The sequence below is a fragment of the Blennius ocellaris genome (genome assembly GCF_963422515.1).
Source record: "Blennius ocellaris genome assembly, chromosome: 19".
In the NCBI taxonomy this organism is placed as follows: Eukaryota; Metazoa; Chordata; class Actinopteri; order Blenniiformes; family Blenniidae; genus Blennius; species Blennius ocellaris.
In genome coordinates, this window is record NC_137668.1 from 14,949,822 (window position 1) to 14,972,042 (window position 22,221).

The 22,221-nt window shown below is 41.1% G+C and overlaps 1 protein-coding gene across 1 annotated transcript; it reads left to right on the top strand.

The window, feature by feature from the left end:
• Positions 1-679: 679 nt before the first annotated feature.
• Positions 680-19,838, top strand: drd3 (dopamine receptor D3; the record flags this gene model as incomplete). The annotated part of the gene is made up of 7 exons (XM_080515038.1): positions 680-970; positions 6,461-6,573; positions 9,251-9,387; positions 11,744-11,937; positions 14,285-14,350; positions 16,409-16,784; positions 19,244-19,838. 7 exons carry the CDS (start codon positions 680-682, stop codon positions 19,438-19,440), a joined length of 1,374 nt encoding a protein of 457 aa, XP_080371164.1. The 3' UTR covers positions 19,441-19,838.
• Positions 19,839-22,221: the final 2,383 nt, after the last annotated feature.

The window sequence follows — 22,221 nt, forward strand, 5'->3', positions numbered from 1 at the left end:
GAGCCAACCGAGCCTTGCCGGGTGGCAGCAGAGACTTATTACTCCTCCCTGGTCATCTAACTCCAGTCACACTGCTCAAAGGCACACTGCCAAATCTTCATTGAAATAACTGTCCCTGTTTTGCTGTTTCTGTTTCTATTAGTTGTGTTAAATAACATTTACAGGAAGGAGGATGGTAAGGCTGACTGGAATCATCATAAATGCAGCGCAGTCTATATGTTTGCTGTTAAGAGCATGATTTTCTGCTGAGTCCTTATGGAGATAGGAGCCACAGAGCTTTATCTTGATGAGGCATCAATATATGCTCCCATATTACACTCAGCAGGAGAAGTAATACATTTGTACCATCCAACAGCAGTGAAGTCCTGCAAAGAGCATTACTGTTTGGACACATTAACCATTAGCTTTTATTCAGGCCTGCGGGGCCTCACACTGCTGTTGCTAGGAGCCAATATAATTCCCCATTGACATGAAGTGATGCTGCCATTATCAGACGTCTAATATGTTATTGGCCACTGATCTGACTAATGAGATGTGAGGAATCTGTCTGTGTCTGCATGCCAGTCCAAACAGGGAAAGGTTTGTGGTGAATAAACATCCAATTATGTGGTCCCCCCCCCCCCCCCCTCTGATGAAGGTCTGCCAAACATCTCACCTCCCATGACTCCTGGACGTCTCCATGGCGGTGTTTAGTGGCGCAGAGCGGCTCTGGAATGAGTCGGACCGCCTTGGATGGGACGAGAGAAACCAGAGCTGGGAGGCGGCAGGGCAGGAGGAGGGGGAGCACAACTACTACGCCATGCTGTACTCCCTGCTCATACTGGCCATAGTGTTTGGAAATGTGCTGGTGTGCCTGGCTGTGCTGAGGGAGCGCTCGCTGCAGACCACCACCAACTACCTGGTGGTCAGTCTGGCTGTGGCCGATCTGCTGGTGGCCTCGCTGGTCATGCCTTGGGCCGTGTACCTGGAGGTGAGTATTTGTGCAAAGCACAACACTTTTCTACTGAGGACTGTCTACACATCTTTTCTTACTTTCTTCTTTTCCTGGCTAAAGAAGAACTGGAAGAGTATCTTACACTTAAAGGGGGTTGGTACAAGTCACTGCAATTTGCATAGTAAACTTGGCTAGTTTATTTATTTGTTTGTTTGTTTGTTTGTTTTTTCCACAGAATTCAACCCAGGGTCCCACAGTCAAGGTCAAGACCCAATCACATTTGCTTTAGTTGAACAAAATGTTTAATACATATTGTATTTTAATTCAAAAGTTCGACTTTGAGCTTCTTTCATTCTCGCCTCATGGGGACAGGGTTCCCTGTTCAGGTCTGGGTCTGGCTCTCTGTCCAGGGTTTACATGCTCTCCCTGTGCTTGTGGGTGTTTTTTTAGGCTACTTTTAAAAAGTATGCATCTGAGGTACTTTGGCTCTATAAATTGTATGTGTGTGTATGTGAGTGTGGTTGTCAGACTCTCTGTGCTTGTCTGTTGAGATGGATGGACGGACAGTGCAAGTGATCTATTTCCACAATTTCTGATATTTTGTTGGCTAACTGACAGTTTGGAAGTACAGTACTTTATGTTTCACATTTGTGCTATTTAGACAATTGATTCATCCACTAATTCTCAGCATTCAGTGATTCCCTCTTACTTTTAACAAGTAAAGCATTAGTCACTTGTAGTTTCCTTGATTTCAGTAATTTCTTAATTACTTTTGACTAATTAAATACATTTATTCATTTAATTATCTCTTATCTACTCCTAGATGCATTCGTTTTAACATTTGGTACACTGTAGCATTTATTTATCAAACAATTTACAATATTTCAGACAATTATTTGTCAATTTCAACCCTATTATTACCAATTTTTAATGATAAACACAGCCCAGCTAATTCATCATATTCACTATTTCAACTTATCAGTTTTTTAAACTAACTTTTCCAAAATGAGAAGAAAAAAACCCAAATTGGACTTTTTATTCATGTTTTAAAATCTATGTTATTTATTTACTTATTTTTTGCTTTGTGCTTTAATCTTTTTGCCACTCATAAAGCACATAACCACTCATAAAGCAATGAAATGTATTCAGATATTTTGAGTAAGTTTTGATAGTTTAATTATTGTTTCCAGTCAGTTAGTTCAAGGTTTATATCAATTTGTCATCCTCTCACCGTCATTTTCAAATACTGGCTCGTTCAATGAATCTCATAAACATTTCAAAACGGAGCTTTTCATCTTCTTTTCACTTGCTTACCAGTTCCATCCCGATCAGCGACAAACCAATTTGCAATCCTGGTCTGTTTATTACCTGTTGTAAATCTCTACCTACTCTCGATCATTTCCTACACCCCCGTCCCTGATACCTGCAGAAGTAGATGCAGCCCATGTGGAACAAGTTTCCTCTAATAGGAAGTAAATCAATCACAGAAAAGAAGAAAAATGCGGAGAGAAGAAGTATTGCAGCTGAGGATGTGGACAAGAATGAAATGTGGGTCCATAGCAGTGAGTGAGGAGATGATGTTGGAGAAGGAAAGAGGAGAAAGAAAGCTGTGTGGGAATTTTAGAAAAAAAGAAAAAAAACAACCCTTCAGCTGAAGTCAGAGAGAAAAATGATGTGGGTCAATAAACATGACCACAGCGTGGGTCATCTGACAGAAGACTGTAATTGTGATCAAACGTATTTTGGATAGAGTTGAAGGGCATATCGACCATGAAATAATGACTTTATCCTCTTTAGATATTTGGCTGAGCTTCGAGTGTAATCTCAAGTCATCATTTTCACCTATGTTTCACGGATTACTCACTTGCATACGATTTAATTGTTCATTTCCTCAGTCACCCTTCTTGCGTTAATCAATGTTGAGAAACTTCATCACACGTCCTCGCATACCTGACCCTGGGGCACCTGCGTTCCATCTCAGTGATTTACTGCACGCCAAAAATTCATTGCAGGAACATCCTGTTTGTATAAGATCACGGACATACATGCGTAAGCGTGTGCAAGGTAGCATCCTTGAAGGCTTGTGGAAATTGGATGTGCTTCCTCAAGGGCAGGTGTTTACCCACATGAGGCCCGGTTGAAATCAGCTTATGTATAACAAAAATCCATCCCACTCGCTAAAGTTTTTCCCCAGCCGTAAACAGACGGTGGTATTTCTCGTGGTGAGCGGAGGACTCAGCAGCAGGTCATCCAGAAAAGAAATTAACTTCCTCAGTGAGCAGGAGCTGACAAATTAAAGATGATTACATCCTATGAGAGGTAAATTAAGGTACCTCGGATCCTCGACGAGATTCAGTCATGAGTTTCACTTCCTTGCGAGCAGCCATGCTGTAAGAGCTGTTATTTCATTTCAGTGCTACTCATTTTACATTCAGAGAGACTCTTACAATCCCACGAGGGATGAGCCATTAAAGATAGTATGACAGAAAAGTCTAATGCTCATTAATTTCATCTCAATGCAGAATCAAAATTAAATGAGGCAGAGAGAAAAAAAAACATGTTACAGAGGCTTTAATCTACCAGTGCTGACGCCGTCACCCTGTGAGCTCTAATCTCAACGACGGGGGATTGAGCTTCCCGTGGCCAGAGGGTTGCTGGTTTGGAGTATCACTCACATTTTGCTCCGCAGGTACTAATCATGTGCTGTTGAGCAAGTCTCCTCTCACCTGATTGGTACAGTTGATCTCTGACCTGTGCTTGAACACAGGAGTTGTGCAGGAAGTAGTGACTGAGGGTATGGCTTCCAGAATTCTTCATTAATGACGTTTCTCCTTTTCACATCAGTGTTTTTGTTTCATTGAGTGCTGGAATGGAAATTTGACATGGGAACATGGAAAGTAATTGTCAAATTGGTAGAATTTTGAAAAACCACACTGCTGATACATTTTCTTGTTATTTTCTTAACTTAAATTACTTCATCCCATTAGTTCAGTTATCAGACCCTTCATGTTAGGAGTGGAGGGAATGGCAATTATTTTTTTCTAAGGGGCCACATAACAAACTAGGACTGCAGCAGTGGGCAGAGCGAGAATCCGTCCCAGCTCAATAATATCATAATATCTAGTCTAGTCTGTGTATTTCTTCAATATGATGATAAATAAGTGGGTGTCCAGATCTTGTTCAAAACTGTTTTTCCCTCAAAGCACACTGTTCTACGTTTTATACATTGCCATTCCTCTCATAACTTCTCATTTAGTGAGTCAGTCAGAGACAACAGAAGGGTCGCATGTGAATATTCAATGCTCAGGTCTGGTCTTCACCCACAGTGTGTTTTTACTGAACTGTCCATCATTTGACGGTAGAGATCACACACTCCACTGCTTTGGCCTCCCTACATATTATTTAATATGGGCTATGTGTGTGCCTCAGTCCTTTAAGTGTGTGGAGCAGTTTATGTTTTTCGGAGTTCAATTTTCAAACTCAGATCAAAAACTACAGGAATTTATCTCAGAGCCTCCATAAAGTTTGACAATTCACTCGAGAGATTAAAAAGAATCTGAATCGATATAGTGGGGCCTGATGTATCCCGTTTCTCATCCCCAAATCATTACTTTATACCAGTGTTTCCCTTGTGTGGAATTTGAGCCGCATTACCCTGCATGTAGTAGACATCGCTCTGCTCCGGCACTCTTTATTCAAAAGAATAGGTTGTCATCAGGTGTTGCAAAAGCTTTATAATGACCCTGTCATTTGTAGGGATTTTTGGAGCAGTGTGGCATGTTGTACATACTGGGTTGCCAGTTCCACTGTAAAACACTGATTTATAGTAACTTGTTTTTGTAACAGTACACACACCTTTGCGGTTCCATAAATTCTGATCATGATTCAGCTGTTGCACCAATGTCACTGATTTGCCATTTGTCCCAATTCCATTGAGTTTATTTCTCCAGCGGCAATAACGACATAGTCATGTCAAGGCACTTTGATGGAGAAACACCCAACTGTTCCACTTGAGCAATCGCAGGTGACGGTGGGAAGGAAAAACCCCCATTTAAAGTTGTGAACACGCGACATAACACAACGCGAACATCATATCGTATGAAACTAGGGCACAGCGCTTCATGCCTGTTAAACACCCGAATCTTTGAAACGTAGTGCCCGCAGCTTTTTGCTTCAACTTTTCTGTCCCAGAAGATCGCTCTCATGACATCCCTGTGACATTTCTGTAGACTTGTGAGAATTTGTCCGGGGCAAGAGAAGCTCTAATACAACTGATCTTTATGTATGAGTCTGAAGAGATATATCAATAGGACTGCATTCATTGTGAATGGGTAAGATTGTATTTAGTTAGAATTTTGAAATACACAGAAATATCAGCAGTGAGAGGATTTTTTTTTTTTTTTTTGCACATATCTTTTTCGCAACCATTGTCCTTGTGAATGCATTAGTCTCTGTGAAACATATCTGAGCTGTGTAAGTAGAGAGCACCTTTGTCTGTGTGTGTGTGTGTGTGTGTGTGTGTGTGTGTGTGTGTGTGTGTGTGTGTGTGTGTGTGTGTGTGTGTGTGTGTGTGTGTGTGTGTGTGTGTGCGCGCATTCCCACATGTAGACATCGCCTCTCTTTGTAGGTAGGCATACCTTCTCCTCCTGAATCTTAGAGATTCAATAGTGAGGCAGTGGCTCCTGGATCCCATTTATCTCTGTCATACTTTTATTACCAGGCATTATAGAGCCTAACTTAAAGCCCGTCAGCTTTAGCAGGACCTGGCTGTGTGCGTGTGTGTGTGTGTGTGTGTGTGTGTGTGTGTGTGTGTGTGTGTGTGTGTGTGTGTGTGTGTGTGTGTGTGTGTGTGTGTGTGTGTGTGTGTGTGTGCGCGCATTCCCACATGTAGACATCGCCTCTCTTTGTAGGTAGGCATACCTTCTCCTCCTGAATCTTAGAGATTCAATAGTGAGGCAGTGGCTCCTGGATCCCATTTATCTCTGTCATACTTTTATTACCAGGCATTATAGAGCCTAACTTAAAGCCCGTCAGCTTTAGCAGGACCTGGCTGTGTGCGTGTGTGTGTGTGTGTGTGTGTGTGTGTGTGTGTGTGTGTGTGTGTGTGTGGGGGGGGGGCTCTGCAATATAATTAGATTATGTGTTATACAGGTTCCCTCCTTTGTCTCCTTAACAATATCCATGTCATCCATGACAGCGCCACAAAATATTTATGCTTGACTGCTCCAGAGCACTTTGCAGCAACTGTTGAGAGGACGACACGGACTGTATGTCAACCTGAACACGCATACATCATCCTAATTAACATCCCAGTGGGAAGAATTATTCCAATTCAATACATCTGCATACATACACCAGTAATATTAGCAGCTGAGGCATTTTTTATTTTTCCTTTGGGAAAAGTGAACAGTTTGATTTCTTCCCTTACTTCAATGTCACCTGTGCGAGCGTGTGCATTCATACTTAACGGTGAATAGGAAGACGAGAAGCTCGTATGTTGTTAATCTGCCTGTCTGTCCTGTGCAGGTGACCGGCGGCGCTTGGCTCTTCAGTCGCCTCTACTGTAACATCTTTGTCACGCTTGATGTGATGATGTGTACCGCCAGTATCCTCAATCTGTGTGCGATCAGCATCGACAGGTGAGATTGTGTGTGTGTGGGTTTTCAGCAGGTTTTGTGTACAACTACAGATGTAGCCGTGACACCTCCAGTGTGACATGTTAGATTTCCATAATTCTACCAGGTCCGTTCTGTCCTTCACCTCTTCTCATAGGCATTTCAAAGCTTATTGCAAGAAGACAACATTTTGTCATCTCGCACATGACAGGTGTTTGTTTGCGTTAATGCAGGAGGAGCCGGGTGGGGTGTCGTGCTTGAGCTTCAACCATTTGCAACGAGTTTTTACATTATTTATTTGCTTGGTTTTTCTTGTTGTGTTACGGTTAATATTTCATATTTCTCCACGGTGTTTGAACTTACAACCTCCAGGCATCAGGAGTACAATATTCAGAATGAATCAAATAGGTTTGTAAGAAGTAGATGCCTCTGGAATGTATACTTTATTTGTACATCCTGAAGGAGAAGGGAGTATTTGTATTCATGTGCCCTCAGTAAAGATGCAGAGGACAAGAAGCACTTTCCCTGAGATACAGATTTCCTGAGTGTTTTAGGTTTTGAGGGCATGATCATTTGTATTTGCCTAGTTGTAAAGACATTTACACTTCTACCGCAGCCATTAAGAGGGGTTTTAACGTTTGGCTTTTACAAGTTCTTGAACTCAGACCTCTTTTTAGTGTCTTTTCTTCTCTCATATTGGACCATACTAATAAAATCTATATATAAAAACATTGTGGTAATGTCATAGGGGTTATTTGTAGTGATGAGGTAACGCAGAGCCCTCCAGCTCTACTCACTCTTATAACAGTGTATGGTGAGATTGTGGGTATTGATTAGTTGGCCAGATTTACACTGAATGCTCTCAGTGTCGCTTTCAGGCCAGGGAAAGCTGCCGTTTTCATGGGAAAATCTGTGAAACCACTACAGCCACGTAGCAAATGTCAAACATGAATTTATTTTTGCACAAGTGAACTTCAAGGGGTCGAAGAACCAGACGTATATCATGGCTATAAAAATAGGTAACCTTGTGACAAAAAGGCGACTTTACGTCAGTGTTCTGTGTTCCAAATGTGTCCTCAGTCACCAAATGGCCATTCTTTTCTTCCTTTGTTTCCCCCTTCATTAATTTGTAATCTGCATTGCTTGCGGCCAGAATTGGCTTTTAATGTGAGCGCCACAATGAAGAGGGAGGAGAAGGCCAAAGAAGGTAGTGACCTTAAAGCAATATTATACCACAGGGTTTCCAAACAAGTTGATTTTTTTTTTATGGTATTAAAGTGTTTGAAGATTTAAATCTGTGACTTTATTATAGTGTCGCTGAAGATAGTGCTCTTTCATGAGTTGAGGAAAGTTCTTGGCCTTTAAATGACTGTTTCAGGCTCCTGTAATCTAAAACGCACAACGTCACAACTTTAACTCAAAGCCCTTCAGCCAAAGTCTGTAAGTCCATCATGGGGACGATTTAGCCAGCAGATATTTGTCAAACGCATTTTAATATCTTTTGCCAGTTTAATTGCACTCTGTGGGATGCTTGCTCATTTCACACAGTACATAATGCAGATAAAGTTTCTTGGAGCGTTGTGGTTGTTTGTGATTGATTATTACATGAGAACACATTCCCTCTGCAGTATCACATGTTTGTTAGCATCTAAATTAATTGCAGAGCACCAGAGGCATCCTGTGTTCATAGTGTAAAACAAATCTGCATTACACTGGCGACAACCTTGTTTATTTAAAAGTTCACAGCAAAGACGGCTCTGAGAGCACTAAAGATTTGCAGCGTTTTGGAAAGAAATGAGAAATCTGGGTTATACATTAGCGGCATGAATACAGCAGAAAGTCAGCCGCAACGTCAAACCTCAAGGTTAATTACCTTTGTGAAAAGTACTTTGCAGTGCGGGTGATGCTTTGAGTGGTGAGCACATGGACACTTTTTGTTTTTTTCAAAAGAGTAAATTAAAGCAGCACTTGATCAATAAACCACGTAGCCTATTTTTTTCTTTCTCAACTCTCAACATTTCATTCCTACTTTTATTCAGCCAAACAGCACCACGTCAGAGGGGTACAGACGGAGTTAAAAACAGGGGGCAAAGTATTTTTAGTGAACGTCTGTGCTCATTTGGCTCCGGGATTCACTCTGCATTTTGCCCAGAGAAAAACCAGAGTAATTAGTCTGATGAGGATAAACAATCATGGCAGTTATCTGGCTCTAAACAACATAACATCACATCCAGTTTCGGCGCGGGTCCGGCGTAATTGCCGCTTCTTCGGAGCCAGTGCTGAACCTCGTTTTCCCGGGCTCATTATACACTCTTGGCATATAGTGTGCTGATTAACTCTTAAATCAAAGCCCCTCTTGGGTTATTGCTGAATACCCAAATTGTTTCTGAATAGAAATACATAGTTTGCCTCTCTATTGTTGGTCTTTACATGATCCACTTGCGCGCAGCGGTGCATTTCCGGCCATCCCCAGGGCCCAATGTTTCTCAAGGACACTCTGTTACTTCCTCTCATTATTGTATTCTGGAATACCATACCAGCACTTTCACTTCATTCAAATGTCATCACCAACAAAGACATGGGCTTTCAAAGCGGTTTTGATTGTTTTGTGTGTGTGTGTGTGTGTGTGTGTGTGTGTGTGTGTGTGTGTGTGTGTGTGTGTGTGTGTGTGTGTGTGTGTGTGTGTGTGTGTGTTTTGCAGGTACACCGCTGTAGTGATGCCCGTGTTGTACAACACCACACATCGCTCGAGGAAGAGAGTATTTGTGATGATCGCCACCGTCTGGGTCCTGGCCTTCACCGTCTCCTGTCCTCTCCTGTTTGGATTCAACACAACAGGTCAAATCAACATTTTGACTTGTTGTTGGTGATTCTTCTTCTGATGGCTTCCACTGAAGTGGAATGGACGGATGCAAAGACAACTTTTGATTATTCTAAAACTCAGTACTGGGTGTTTAGAGTGGCAGGGGGATATAAAATGGGATTTCATTGAGATGTATAAGGAAAACTCAGCCTTTAAATATGCTGACATGTTCCTTGTCTTGAGCTTTGTGCAGCCTGTAAACGTCATCCATAAAGCAACGATAGCATTTGTGTTAAAATCTCAGATAATACAGTGGCACATGTTGAGATTTGAGGTTGTGGCAGTTTTACTGACAGGCAGGGTGTCACACTTTGTTCCTGTCATAGTCTTTTGGTCACAATTACGAGCAGCTGACTGGGAAAGATTGGATACGTCAGTGATGCAACTGTGAGTCTTGAGTCGTGGGAAAATGATGACAGTAACGATGCCTCCGCCTTGGTACAGAAAACACAACTAATCAGTGAGGGAATTGCTTCCAGGCCACCACTGCTAAAATTATATCTTAATAAAATTCAGAATTAAGACTATTATGACCCACTCAGATCATTTAAAAATAAAGCAATTTAAAGATATTTAAATTAGCTGTGTGGATATGCATGGTGTGAGCAAATTAGAATATAAGGGGAAATGCTTATTTCTCCACTCTGCAGCATAACAAATTGCATTCTATAGAATACTGCAATGCAATACTGTGGATTTGGGGCTTGATCCATGCTGAGAATCAAACACTGTGTCTTGTAAACACTCCCAGCTTTATTGTATTTATAGTGAAGTGCTCAATTCCTCAGACACTCTCTGGCTTTCACAGTTGATCATTTATCAGTGATTCTCAGAGCACTAAAGTTGTTGCTTTGTATTAAAGTGATGTTTTTTTTTTTTTTTTTGGAGTAGCATTTCGTTTTTGTTCACTTTGAATGTTTTTCGCTGCACTTTGGGAGTCTTTTTCTTGCTTTGTTAAAGAAAATACAAATGGCAGGCAGCCATAACATTGTGACCACTGACAGGAGACGGTGACAATACAAGTGTGCAGTCTGTAGTGGTCTGTACCTAAAGTGGTGAACAGGCAACAACACAGTCGTGGGCAACAAAGTCTTTTTGCTGGAGTTCAGGGGACGAAGGTTGGCCTGTGTGTTCTGATCCAGCAGGTAGCATTGTGATAGCTTTCAAACACGGACATCATCATTTGTTTGTGTGTGATGAGCAACAGGGCATCCTGCACAATGTTGCAGTTGATTGTTGAGTAGTTTGATGAATTTGTGGCAGTGCTGGATCATTGTTTTTTTGTTTTGTTTTTTTCAGTCAAGTGTGTATTCCTGTTCAAATTTTAATTTTCAAATCTCATCTATGTTGCAATCTGACTGAATGAGTTACAGTCGATGTCGATCGGGCATCGTCTCGTCTCTATTGGCAGTGAGTCATTTGTGAACAACAATGCCTGCTGTGTGCAACTTGATATTTATTGACCTGACAAAATATTAACCTCGCTGAGGTAACAGAAAAAAAATTACAACCAAAAACAAAACGTGAGCAACATCATCATCTTTACATCATCAGATTTTAATAGCGAGCAGCGCAGACACATGATTGTGCACACAGTCAGGCGCATTAGTCAAACACAATGTAAACCTACTCATTCAGACCTAAGCTGTTAGTTTATTCCACACGTCTGTTAACAAATAGCAGTAGAAATTCTGAAAGTGCACAGTCGGAGGTGGGGGGGGGAGACCAGGAGCTTTTGACAAGAAGGATGTCTTATACCTGCCAAACAGCACTGAGAAATAATATGAGAGGAGAAGCTGAGGGCAGTTTGGAGAGAGGCTGCAAATAGATTTGATCTGTCGGTCCATGTTTCCATCTTCATGTGTATTGAGGTAAGTGGTATTGATCTAAAGAGGCAGAGCGCCTCAGTTTGTTCATAACACTGACATGCAATGTATATTTTACATCTGTGGTGCGGTCAGAATGTGGTCATTTTCTCTTCAAACTGCAATGCACAGCTCGTTTTGAGAGAGATGCACATCTAACTCTGGAAGATTGATTGAAAAAAAAATTTATACAGTATTATCAACATGTCAGAAGATCCCTTATCCTGTATTTACCGTGTCTTTATTATCAAATCAATCATGCTATGCTCTGGGAGTCATCCCTATGAATTTATGTGTGCTGGTGTGCTGCACTGCTCAGCTCCTGATTCAAGCAGAATATGAAAGTAAGCCAAGAGATACAACGCATGCTCAAGGGTCAGAGACCACCTGTAAATTACACCCTCCCCCTTACATCATCCTGTCATTTTGAGGCCTTTTGCATAATGACACTTCCCTCTTGTCGCAGATGATCCAATGGTGTGCTCCATCTCCAACCCTGAGTTTGTCATCTATTCCTCTGTGGTGTCCTTCTACCTGCCGTTCATCGTCACTCTGCTGGTCTACATCCGCATCTACGTCTTCCTCAGGATGAGGCGGAAGAGGATCACCTTTGGACAGGCCAGTGGAAAAGTTCAGCCAGGCTCTATACCAGCGTCTGTGGTGAGTATCAGTTATAACCAGAGGCTGCAGGTGACAAAGTGTTTGCACTTCTTTACTGGAACTTGAGCAGATTTTTGAAACAAATGTACTTGCGTATTTATTTTTCTGTTTACATTTTGGTTTAAGTTACTACATTTGAACAGACAAGTAATTTGCACACAACTGATTGTGCTTCTATTTGAGTTAAAAAAAAAAGACGCATTTTCTCTGACTTTCTAGTTCTTTTATGCATCAGGAGGATGACCTGTGTCTTTATAAAACAAGATAGCATTTTGGTTCCAACTTTACTTAAAAATGACTTCTTAACACAACTGGCGGCTTGTGAGAATTGAAAACCCAACAAATCCTTGACAGTTTGTGACTGGTTTAATTGTAATATTTAATAATATCCCAAAGCCACAGACAATTTGAAAGCACTATTATAAAACCTTTCAGATTTGATTGTATGAAGTAAAAAATGTATGCATAAATAATTGTGAATAATGTCAGCAATTTTTCAACTCCTTATTCTTTGGAGACACAAGGTCTTCCTCTGACAGCAACTGCTGTATATATTTTTTATGTGCGTTCGGTCTCCACTCCCTCATTTCCATACACACACATGCACACAATAAAAGGACTTGCAAATTACAGTGCACCTCGATATTCTGGTTGAGGCACTCCCAATACACAGATGCCTCACAAGCAAATCCACCCTTAAAGTTTCATAACTGGTTCCTTTACAACAGAAAATGTAAAGTGTAGATGAAGGCCGACTGGGGAAAAAGCTATACTGTCAGAAAGAGTAGATAAAACTGCCCTAATTTAAAAAAATAAATAAATAAATATACAATCTTGATATGCTGATTTTTTTTCAACAAATAGTCACAGGTAAAATCATTAAGAGGCAATGTCACAAGAATTCTCGGGATATAATGTTGTGATGTCAACATCAGAAGGGGTTATGTAAATGTTGGCTGTGAGCGACCAGGCTTTTAAATGAACACAGATCAAAGATGAAATGTAAATGTATAGCTGTGCTCTGAGGCAGCTGACACGCCTGTCTCTGCAAATCTGAAGTTGTTCTTAATCAAATGGCTTGTCATGTTAAAAATAGCAAATCCAGTGTGGACTCTATTTTTGCATCCGTCTTTGAGCTCTTTCACACTCCACTGTATTACATTTTAAAGAAATAAAATGTTTGGCAACTGACAAATAATAGACGACACCTAACAATCCGTGGACAATCACTGAAATGTTGCCAAGAACAGGGTGTTCACAGTGGCAATGCTGACAGTCAGATAATAAATGGTATTTATCATTTGAACTTCTTGTAGAACAGATAAAGAAAATGGGAATATGGTTGGTATTGCTCATTACTGGTCAAATAAAGTGTATATTGCATAAAACATGAGGTAGATAGGTCATATCTTTCACCTTTTCTATGCTCTTTTAAAAAAAATAAATTATAATTTCCACTCATATTTCACTCTTAATGATTGGGTGTCAAAGGTGGTGTTGGTCTTTAAATGCTGGTTTCTCGTTATGATACTCATCTGAATATTGCTCTCGAGCTGTCGGGGTTTGATCATATCCATCACTCCAATGTTTGCCCCAATTCCATCTATCATACAAATGAGGGCTTTATCTTAATAACCACGGGCAAGGAGACATCAGGTCACATACTCTGCATCTGTATCTACCCTATTTTTAAAATGTGGTGTATATAAAGATGTTATTGGATAATTCCATCCAGTGAGATGCCCAGTTTTGGCTCATCCGGGAGCTTCCCGTCTTATGCGGCCGGATTAATCCCACTCTTTTTTTTTATTTTCTTCTTCTTCACTGCACACACATTTTTACCATCAGGTTGTCTATTTTAACACCAGGTTACAGATAATTGGTTGTAGTTGAGCTCCAGTTTGGAATCACATCCATGAGTGGAGACACCCGGTGGAAGATCCAGGCCCTGAAGGGGTTCAGGCTGAGAGACTCTTAATGGAAAACAGTTTTGAAACGGCATAATAGGACTCCGGCTCAGTCGAGTGACAGATTGTTTGATATGAAGGAGTTTTTCTGTTTCTCCATGTTTCAAAAGAACCCACTATTATTATTTTGACGAGCTGCATTCTGCTCGGAAATGAGAATGACCTGAAATGTAAGATACATGAACTCCCTTCATTTGTTTTGTATGCGTCAGTAGGGATATTCCGAATTTTAATTAAAGCATCGTCGGGGATCTGAGTCTCAAGTGAATTACTCAATAATGTTCTACATGGAGACTAATGGGAATGAGTTGGATTAATGTCTCCGGAGATTAACAATTGTTCCTATATATTCTCTATCTTGAATGCCTCTCTACTCCCAGGAGACTTGTCTGCAAGAGGACACCCCCAAGGCAAAGCAAGACTTGTCACCCATAAAGATCAAAGTGGTAAGTGTTATTTTAATTTTAAGTTAAAGACCAAAGGCCACTTTTTATGTCACTTTTCAGCTAAAATCTTTTCAGATTTGCAGTCAGTGCTGATGTGAGAGAGAAAAAACAACTTTGTAATGCATCTTCTCAGTGTAGAAAACAACACTGAATGGAAACGATATTGACCCTTTAAGCTCAAAACTATTAAATTGTAGCTCAGATGCCAAATATAGCCCAATGTGAATAAGGTCTGACCGGTAAAATGATAAGTCGCACAATTTCTGCAACCTTTCAGAATGTCTTCACAAACTCATAGTATGGTTTTGAAGATAATACTATTTCACTTGTAATAACATTGGCAATCTTTGCCCATGCAGCTCTGGTCTCTTGCTGCATTGCTGCCATGATCTACATTTCAATTCTGAGTCTCAGTGCTGTTATGTCCTGACTAAATCAGAAGTGGCCCCCACTGGACTGTAGCAACAGCAGTTAAATCATAAGCGAAAAGTGGCAGGAGAGGTTTTTGGATTAAAACACCCGCTGGTCAGTTTTGCTCCTCATGGCCCATGTTTGAAACCCCGGCTGTAACGAGTCAATAAAGTTACCGATCATTTCAGGTTACACTCAACATCTCCAAGTTAAAACTACTGATTTCAGAGAAAAACATAATAAAATCATAGAACTAAAAGAAATCTGATAGGGAAAAAAAAGCTTTTGCCTCACAAAATCACATTTTTGTACTGCTATAATATGCAATGTTGCATTGCATAGCACCTCTGACTTTAGTTGTCTCTGTGACATCATCTCTGTGAATCTACATGCTCGTGACCACCACCCGGAGGTTAGACAGAGAGCGCTTGATATTGTAATTCAGAAATGTGTCTTGTTGTGTTGCGTCACCTGATCATCAGTCGGCTGAGCAAAGTGTGGGTGACGCACTGCAGCACCTGCAAGACCTGCAGATTGTTCAAAGGCAGAAGAAATAACAATCTGTAATTTCCCCCCGAGGAAAGCGTGCTGAGATGAGTAAGAGAACACCAGGAGAATGCAGTTGTGTGGCACTGCAAGAAAAACACAGTGTACATTACTTACAGCAAGGGAAAGATTCCTCGCCCTCCAGAGGCATACGGCCCATTTGCATTGTTCAGTTTGCTGGAACAGGAGAGAAATGAGCAAAAACTTCTACACAGTTCAAGTTTTATGACCCAATCTGGGAGACTTTTTATCGGGTTGAAAGGCTCTTGAAATATAAACTGGTCAAACGCAAGTCTCTGTGGGCTTAGTGGAGTACCACTCCTATTAAACACACAAGGGATAAGCTACAACAGGCTGCAGATGAGGTTTGAGAGTATAACGCAAAGATGTGTAATCACTTAATTCAAATATTAAAGCTGCAGTAATCTTGTTGTTGACTCTAGGATTACTAAAGTCCAATATGACACAGGACCTTGTATATATAATTTAGGTAGCAGGATTCACATGCTTCTGTTACCTTGGATGTGATTCGTAATAAAACCGGAGCTACGTTTTGATATCTCCAGAGAAAACATGCTGCAAAAAGGGATTTTTGTGTTCACCCATCGGTGCTCAACTGGTGTTGCTGATTGCTGCATTTGGAAGCTGCAGAAATGAGCTTCGTGAAACACCGAGGCCACAATGAAAAGAAACCAAACGATAAGATGAGAGACTTTAAAAAAGCGGCTGAGAGAATGTTTTTGTCACTTAGGTGAACAATAATAGATGTTATTACAATACATGCTTTGACATTTAATTGGAAAAATAGTGAGTGAGAAAAAAAAAAGGATAAAAAAAATGTGATCTGTGCATCTGTAATTGAGACAAAGCTATAAATAAGCAGGTAGGCCTCATTCTTTAAGATCAAATGAGGAGTTCAAATATCCAGCAGAGATTCAAAGGCCACATTGGAGCTGATGAGTTTCTTCCCTTTGGAGGTGCATCAGACTCCTCCAACAGGAGGAGTAGCTCCAGGTTTACTACGAATCACATGCAAGTTTCTAAGAGGAAATGTTACCTTTTCCTCGTGGGCTTGCATTCAATATGTGTTTGTTCCTGCAGCAGAGTGTGGAGCCTTCAGCGCCCTCCAAGTCCAGCATGCTGTCGGGATGTCTGTGGCGCAAACGTCCAAAGACGGTGCCAGTGGAGAACTCTGCGCTGCCTGCAGTCGACACGCATAACTACTGCAGCATCAGTCACGCCTCCTGCGGCCGCACGGAGCTGGACCCGGACCAGGAGCGAGGGGAGCGAGGCGTGGAGGAGAGCAACCAGGCGGAGTGTCCCCCCGCCAGGATGAGCTGCGAAGTGAAAGACCTGTCCAACGGCCGGACGCACACGGCCCTTCGACCGATATCTCACTCTCAAATCAACAGCACGCGCTTCAGGACCATGCACGCTCGTGAGAAAAAGGCCACTCAGATGCTGGCTATAGTGCTTGGTGAGTAGAAACCGCCGGTAAAGGCACAAGCCAAGGCAACACAATTGTAAATGTCACGTTAACATAAAACACAGACAGAGCTGTGGGTGCAGTATCTGAACGGGGCGTTTTTCCGCTTCAACTGCCTTAATATATTTTTGATGAACTTTTCCTCCGCATGCGCTCGATCACCTGCTGTTTCGGTCGGCCGTGCTCGTGCGAGGCATTTGCTTACCCCGTGTGCTTGTGCTGCACATTTTGCAGAGCGACAATAAATCATACGCAAAATGTCCAAAAAAAAAAAAGTGTGGCTGGCTTCAGGTTCACAGCGTGTGTGTTTGAAAAGAAGCTAATGACACGAGCTTCAACACGCCCCACTTATCAGCCAGGTCGCTTTAAGCCTGGTCCAGTTAGCGCCGGCACAGCACAGCTAGCTCTTTGTCAAAAAATGTAATCGGAGGTGTCCGATTACATTTACACTGGAGTCGGTGAAAACAGTGGCGCGTACACACGTGCACACACACACACACACACACACACACACACACACACACACACACACACACACACACACACACACACACACACACACACACACACACACACACACACACAAGTCGATGTCAATCCAAGCGGCTCCCCACCTGGTCCTCAGCCTGCTGACCCCTACAATGCTGTGACCCCAATTATAATGCCGGGACATAATGAGCGGTCTAGCCCCGAATAATTATGGTTTGGAGACTTGTTTATAGAAAATAACCTACATCCTGCTGGCTGATAATGGGTTGTTCTTGCTTAGGAATTAATGCACAACAAATCAGAGGTTGAAAGTGTTTTGACTCTGGCCATCAAACATGTTTTTTTTTTTCTTCTAAAACAACACGTTGTTCTTTTAAACTGAGACAAATACAACCACAATTACCCAGTGGTCGGAAGGATGTGCAAGCTGTTAATGAAAACCGGACACCGTGATTTTCAGTTCTCGTAAACTCATTGTTGGTTCAATAGAAGAATAAACCTCAAACAGATTTTGAAAGTAAGAGATCTGATTACTTGTTGAATTTGATTGTAATCCTCTGATTATGCATTTAAGGAGAAAAAAAGAGAACGATTGCTTGAGTTTTGGGGGAGAAAAGTTGTTTCACTCTTGGTTGATATGATTCGAGCTGCCCCCTTCAGAAAGTTGTCTATTGCTCTGGTCTGCAGCAAGGTCGGTTCCGCCCAAACTATCCCTCTGCAACACCGTGCTGCTGAGATGTGATGTAGTATTGTCTCGGGGAAATACACAAGCTCTTCCCTGAATGAAACGTCTGGATAGGAGGGCATGTTGTTCTCAAACCTCCAGACATTTTATTTATATATTGAATGTCCTTACAGGTGAGTAAACTGTCCACTCCATGGGCATCAACGTAACCCCATAACGGAATTCTTACATTGAACATCCGATATCTTGTCTAAGTGCTCTTCTGATTAAATAGGGATTTATGAGATATGAAAGTCATTGCATTTTATTTTTATTTCATTTTTTTACTCCTTTCCCCACTTTTGTAGACTTGATGTTTCAAAACAGTTTCAGTTTTTTAAGCCATTGCTTGTGGCACATTTTATTTTAATATAGCAAACACATAGTATGTAATTACATAAAGAGTTTAATGAATCGACTGTTTAAATTTGGCACAGTAGAAAATGCGTGTTGGATCTGATTTGTATAGTTACAACTATATGACCATCATTGTATTGGCATTAGTTTTGTTTGCAACACACTAATGTGAAGCATTCGTGCTGTGAGCTAAATGATCACGGAACAGTTCTAATCTGACAATATTGTTGGGACTTGGATCTCACGTCCTCATAATCAGATGATTTGTTCCAGAAGACATCAAATAGGAAATTGGAGAGAAGTAGTGAGGATTCAGGTCATTACTTCAAATTAGTTTTGCAAATGGACATGATTGTGGAACTAAAGTGCAAATTGTGGCAAACAGCTGAGTCTCGCTGCTAAAAAACTCTTTTCCTGTTTGTTGTCTTTGAGCTGCTCTTCACTTGCTTTGCTTTTACCTTGGAAAGATGAAATAATTGTTAAATTATCTGTTGTTTCAATCGCTTGTGGTCCTCAAAGAGGTTTAATAATAAAAATAATAATAATGCCATCAGTCCTTCTTATAGTTGTTTATCTCAAATATTGTTTGGTAACTGAAAAGTAATGTAACAAGTGAAGCAAATGCTACTTTAATCTGGAAGTGATTTAGTAAAGCAATAATCTCTTCTTACTATGATACCATTTATAGGGCAATAAATAAATATAAATATACAGTATTTTATAAAATAAATAAGCTTTCAGTGAACAGAAACAATGAAAATGACTAACACAAAGTCTTTTTTTTGTGTGTGCATATTTCTATCCACTCCACACTGACCATTCAAACCTTCTGTCCTCTGTTGTCTTTTCTCCATACTTCTCTTCTGTCTCGGTGCTCCAGGGGTGTTTCTCATCTGCTGGCTGCCTTTCTTTGTGACTCACATTCTGAACACCCACTGCAGGACATGCTCCGTGCCTCCTGCTCTTTACAGTGCTTTCACCTGGCTGGGGTACGTCAACAGCGCCCTCAACCCTGTCATCTACACCACGTTCAACATCGAGTTCAGAAGGGCCTTCATCAAGATCCTCAGCTGCTGAATAAGGAAGCGCGCCAGGAAGTTAAAACGGAAATAAGGCAGTGCGGTTGTGCCTCCACTCGGACGTGGCACCTTTAACGAACTGTGACCGCAGACGAATGCTGGTCACGAACAAAAGAAGCAAATCTGCTTCGATACTCGGAGAAATGCAGTTGCAGCAAGCGAAGCGCGGACACCACACAGCACTGTGATGTTCATGAAAATTAAAGGGTTGATGCTTTTCTGACTCCAACAAAGACTCAAGCTTTTCATTCAACGGGCCTGGGATCTCATTTTGAATTGTATTACTCCTTAGACCGGACTTACACTTTGACATCGTCTTATCGACGGCACAAGGTGCGGACTTTCTTGTGGATTTGTCTTGTACACTGTGTACCCTGCTCATCGGGATGCACGGGTCCTCGGTTCAAGAGTTTCAGGTGGATATATGTCTGAAAACTCTTTGGAGACAAATGTGGGCCGCACTGGGTTGAATGACGTTGCTCACCTCTCCCGCTCACCCCTTCCTTCATCACTGTGACTATTGGTCATCGATGGACTCGAATTGTGCTGAATAAATGGAGTCCTGTTCTCTGCCAAGACTCCCATCATTTTGAAGATTGTCATATATATTGATGTGACGGCATTGTGCTTAGTGTGGATTCATTTGAATTTAAAAAAATGTTTTGACTTTGATGTATTGCACAGTGAAAACATTATCAGTGTTTTTCAAAATGGACAATGTTCTTTGGCAAACCTCTGTGTGATTTACAGCTGCCTGCAGGCTGTTCTGAAAAAGGCACACGTGACGGGTACTTACTGCATTGTGTTGTGAATAAAAGTACATGAAACTTATACCAGGCTCACGTATGGATATGTCCATTTCAATGTTGCTCGTAATGAAAGGTGAGTGTATTAATGAAAAGGTTTTTGGTTATTTTGTGAAGATCACAGAAGAGCCCTGGCTGAAAACATTATATGATGATTTAGAAGCAGGAGGATGAATCTTGAGGGAGCGAGATCAGAGATGATGACAGAGTAGAGCTCAAGAGGATGGGGTGAACCTAAAGAAGAAGGATCAAAGATGACAGTGGGTGGAAAAAGTGTAGCCGGATCGTGGAGATCAGTGGGAGGGAGGAATGAAGGGGATGGGGGTAGGTTTGTCTCAACCTACATCTCAGATTATCTCATTCTTCTTAGAAGCATGAACACCTGCTCCTCTGACACCGTCACTGCGTCAACTCTGGCCCGTTCCACTGAAACTGCTCATGGTGATGATGCACCAGGTGTGGATACGTGTGCACGTGCACGCTTCAGTTTATGGCTGCTCATTGTGATGCGACGGGAACGTCTAGTTTGGGATCATCATAACGCAAACATCAATAAGCTGGAGCATCAATATATGCATGCCTCATTAGAAAACTCTGTTCTCCCGCAGTGGGATCAATGGATGATTCAGTGTTAACGCATCCATGAACACTTGTTTACAGTTGAGATCAGACCACGAAACAAACGGCAGCAAAGATGCTGATTAGATTATTACCGCCCGTCTATTTATTTGATTGATCTGGATTATAATTTCATGTTAAACACAATTTGTGATCTAAATTGTGTGCTGCACTATACCTTGAGATCAGCTGTTTTTAAAATATAAGAAAGATAAACCTCCTCTCAATGAGATGTTTTCACTTCCCTAAAGCCATGTGTAAATTCATTCAATAATATTTATTTGTTTCTGATTTAAATTTTTCTTTGCTGCAACCCACCTTGGCTCTGTGTTGTCCCCCCAGAATACCTCTAATTCACAGTCATTTAAAGGCTGTAGGATTACATTCATTCCCCATTCTGCTGTAAATGGAATGTAATAAGCTCCACAGGCCTGGAGCCAATCCAGAGACCTCTAGGAGTGGCAAAGTTCATTACATCCAACAATGTGAAACTGCTACAGGGATGGAATACCGTACATTGAAATAGTATGGCTGTGCATATTCATAAGTGGAGATGCAAAAAAAAAAAAAGCTGCTCAAGGAAAGGTTAAAGGGTCGTTAGAAACAAAGGCATTCACCGCTTTGGGATCATATATGTGCTCATCCAATTTCATGGCAATCTGGTTTTACACTGAAAGATGTCTTGTGTGTTGACATGTTGTCTTGAAGGCAACATCAGCTCATGAAGCTTCACGAGGATCAACAATTATGTCAAAGATGTTAATCGCGACACTGCAGAGGGATTTCACGCACACACAAAAATGTGGTTTTATGACATGTTTTGGCACGAGTATGAAAGAAAAAAACTGAATGTTCATCTATTTTTTAAACAACTTTATTAAACTCGGGGTCACATGGTCTATGGGTTCAGGCAGGATGCAGCGTGAACAGGTCGACAGGCCAAACACAGAGGGACAGTCAAACTTTCTGGCAATTATTACTTACAGAAACATTTTTTGGGACTGATGTGAGAAAACTGAAGGCTCACACACAACCTCTGTCTAATGTTTGCAATCACCAGACTTAACCGGTTGAGGATATGCATAAAGTTAAAACTTTAAAATTGCTAAGAATAAAGCTCAAATATTCACAGTTCATTTTAATGATACGATTTTGATGAAATTGTGAAAACCGAGTAAAAATACCATTAAAGATAACAACTGATACCCAGAATAAAAATGAAATTGAAATGTTAAACAATACCACAATGGAAATCTTGATTTTAAGATATAAAAACTTGAAATATTGACATTTAAGGTACCATTTGGATGGTAAAGTTTAGAAGATTCAGAATGTTTTGTGGAACTAGTCAGCTT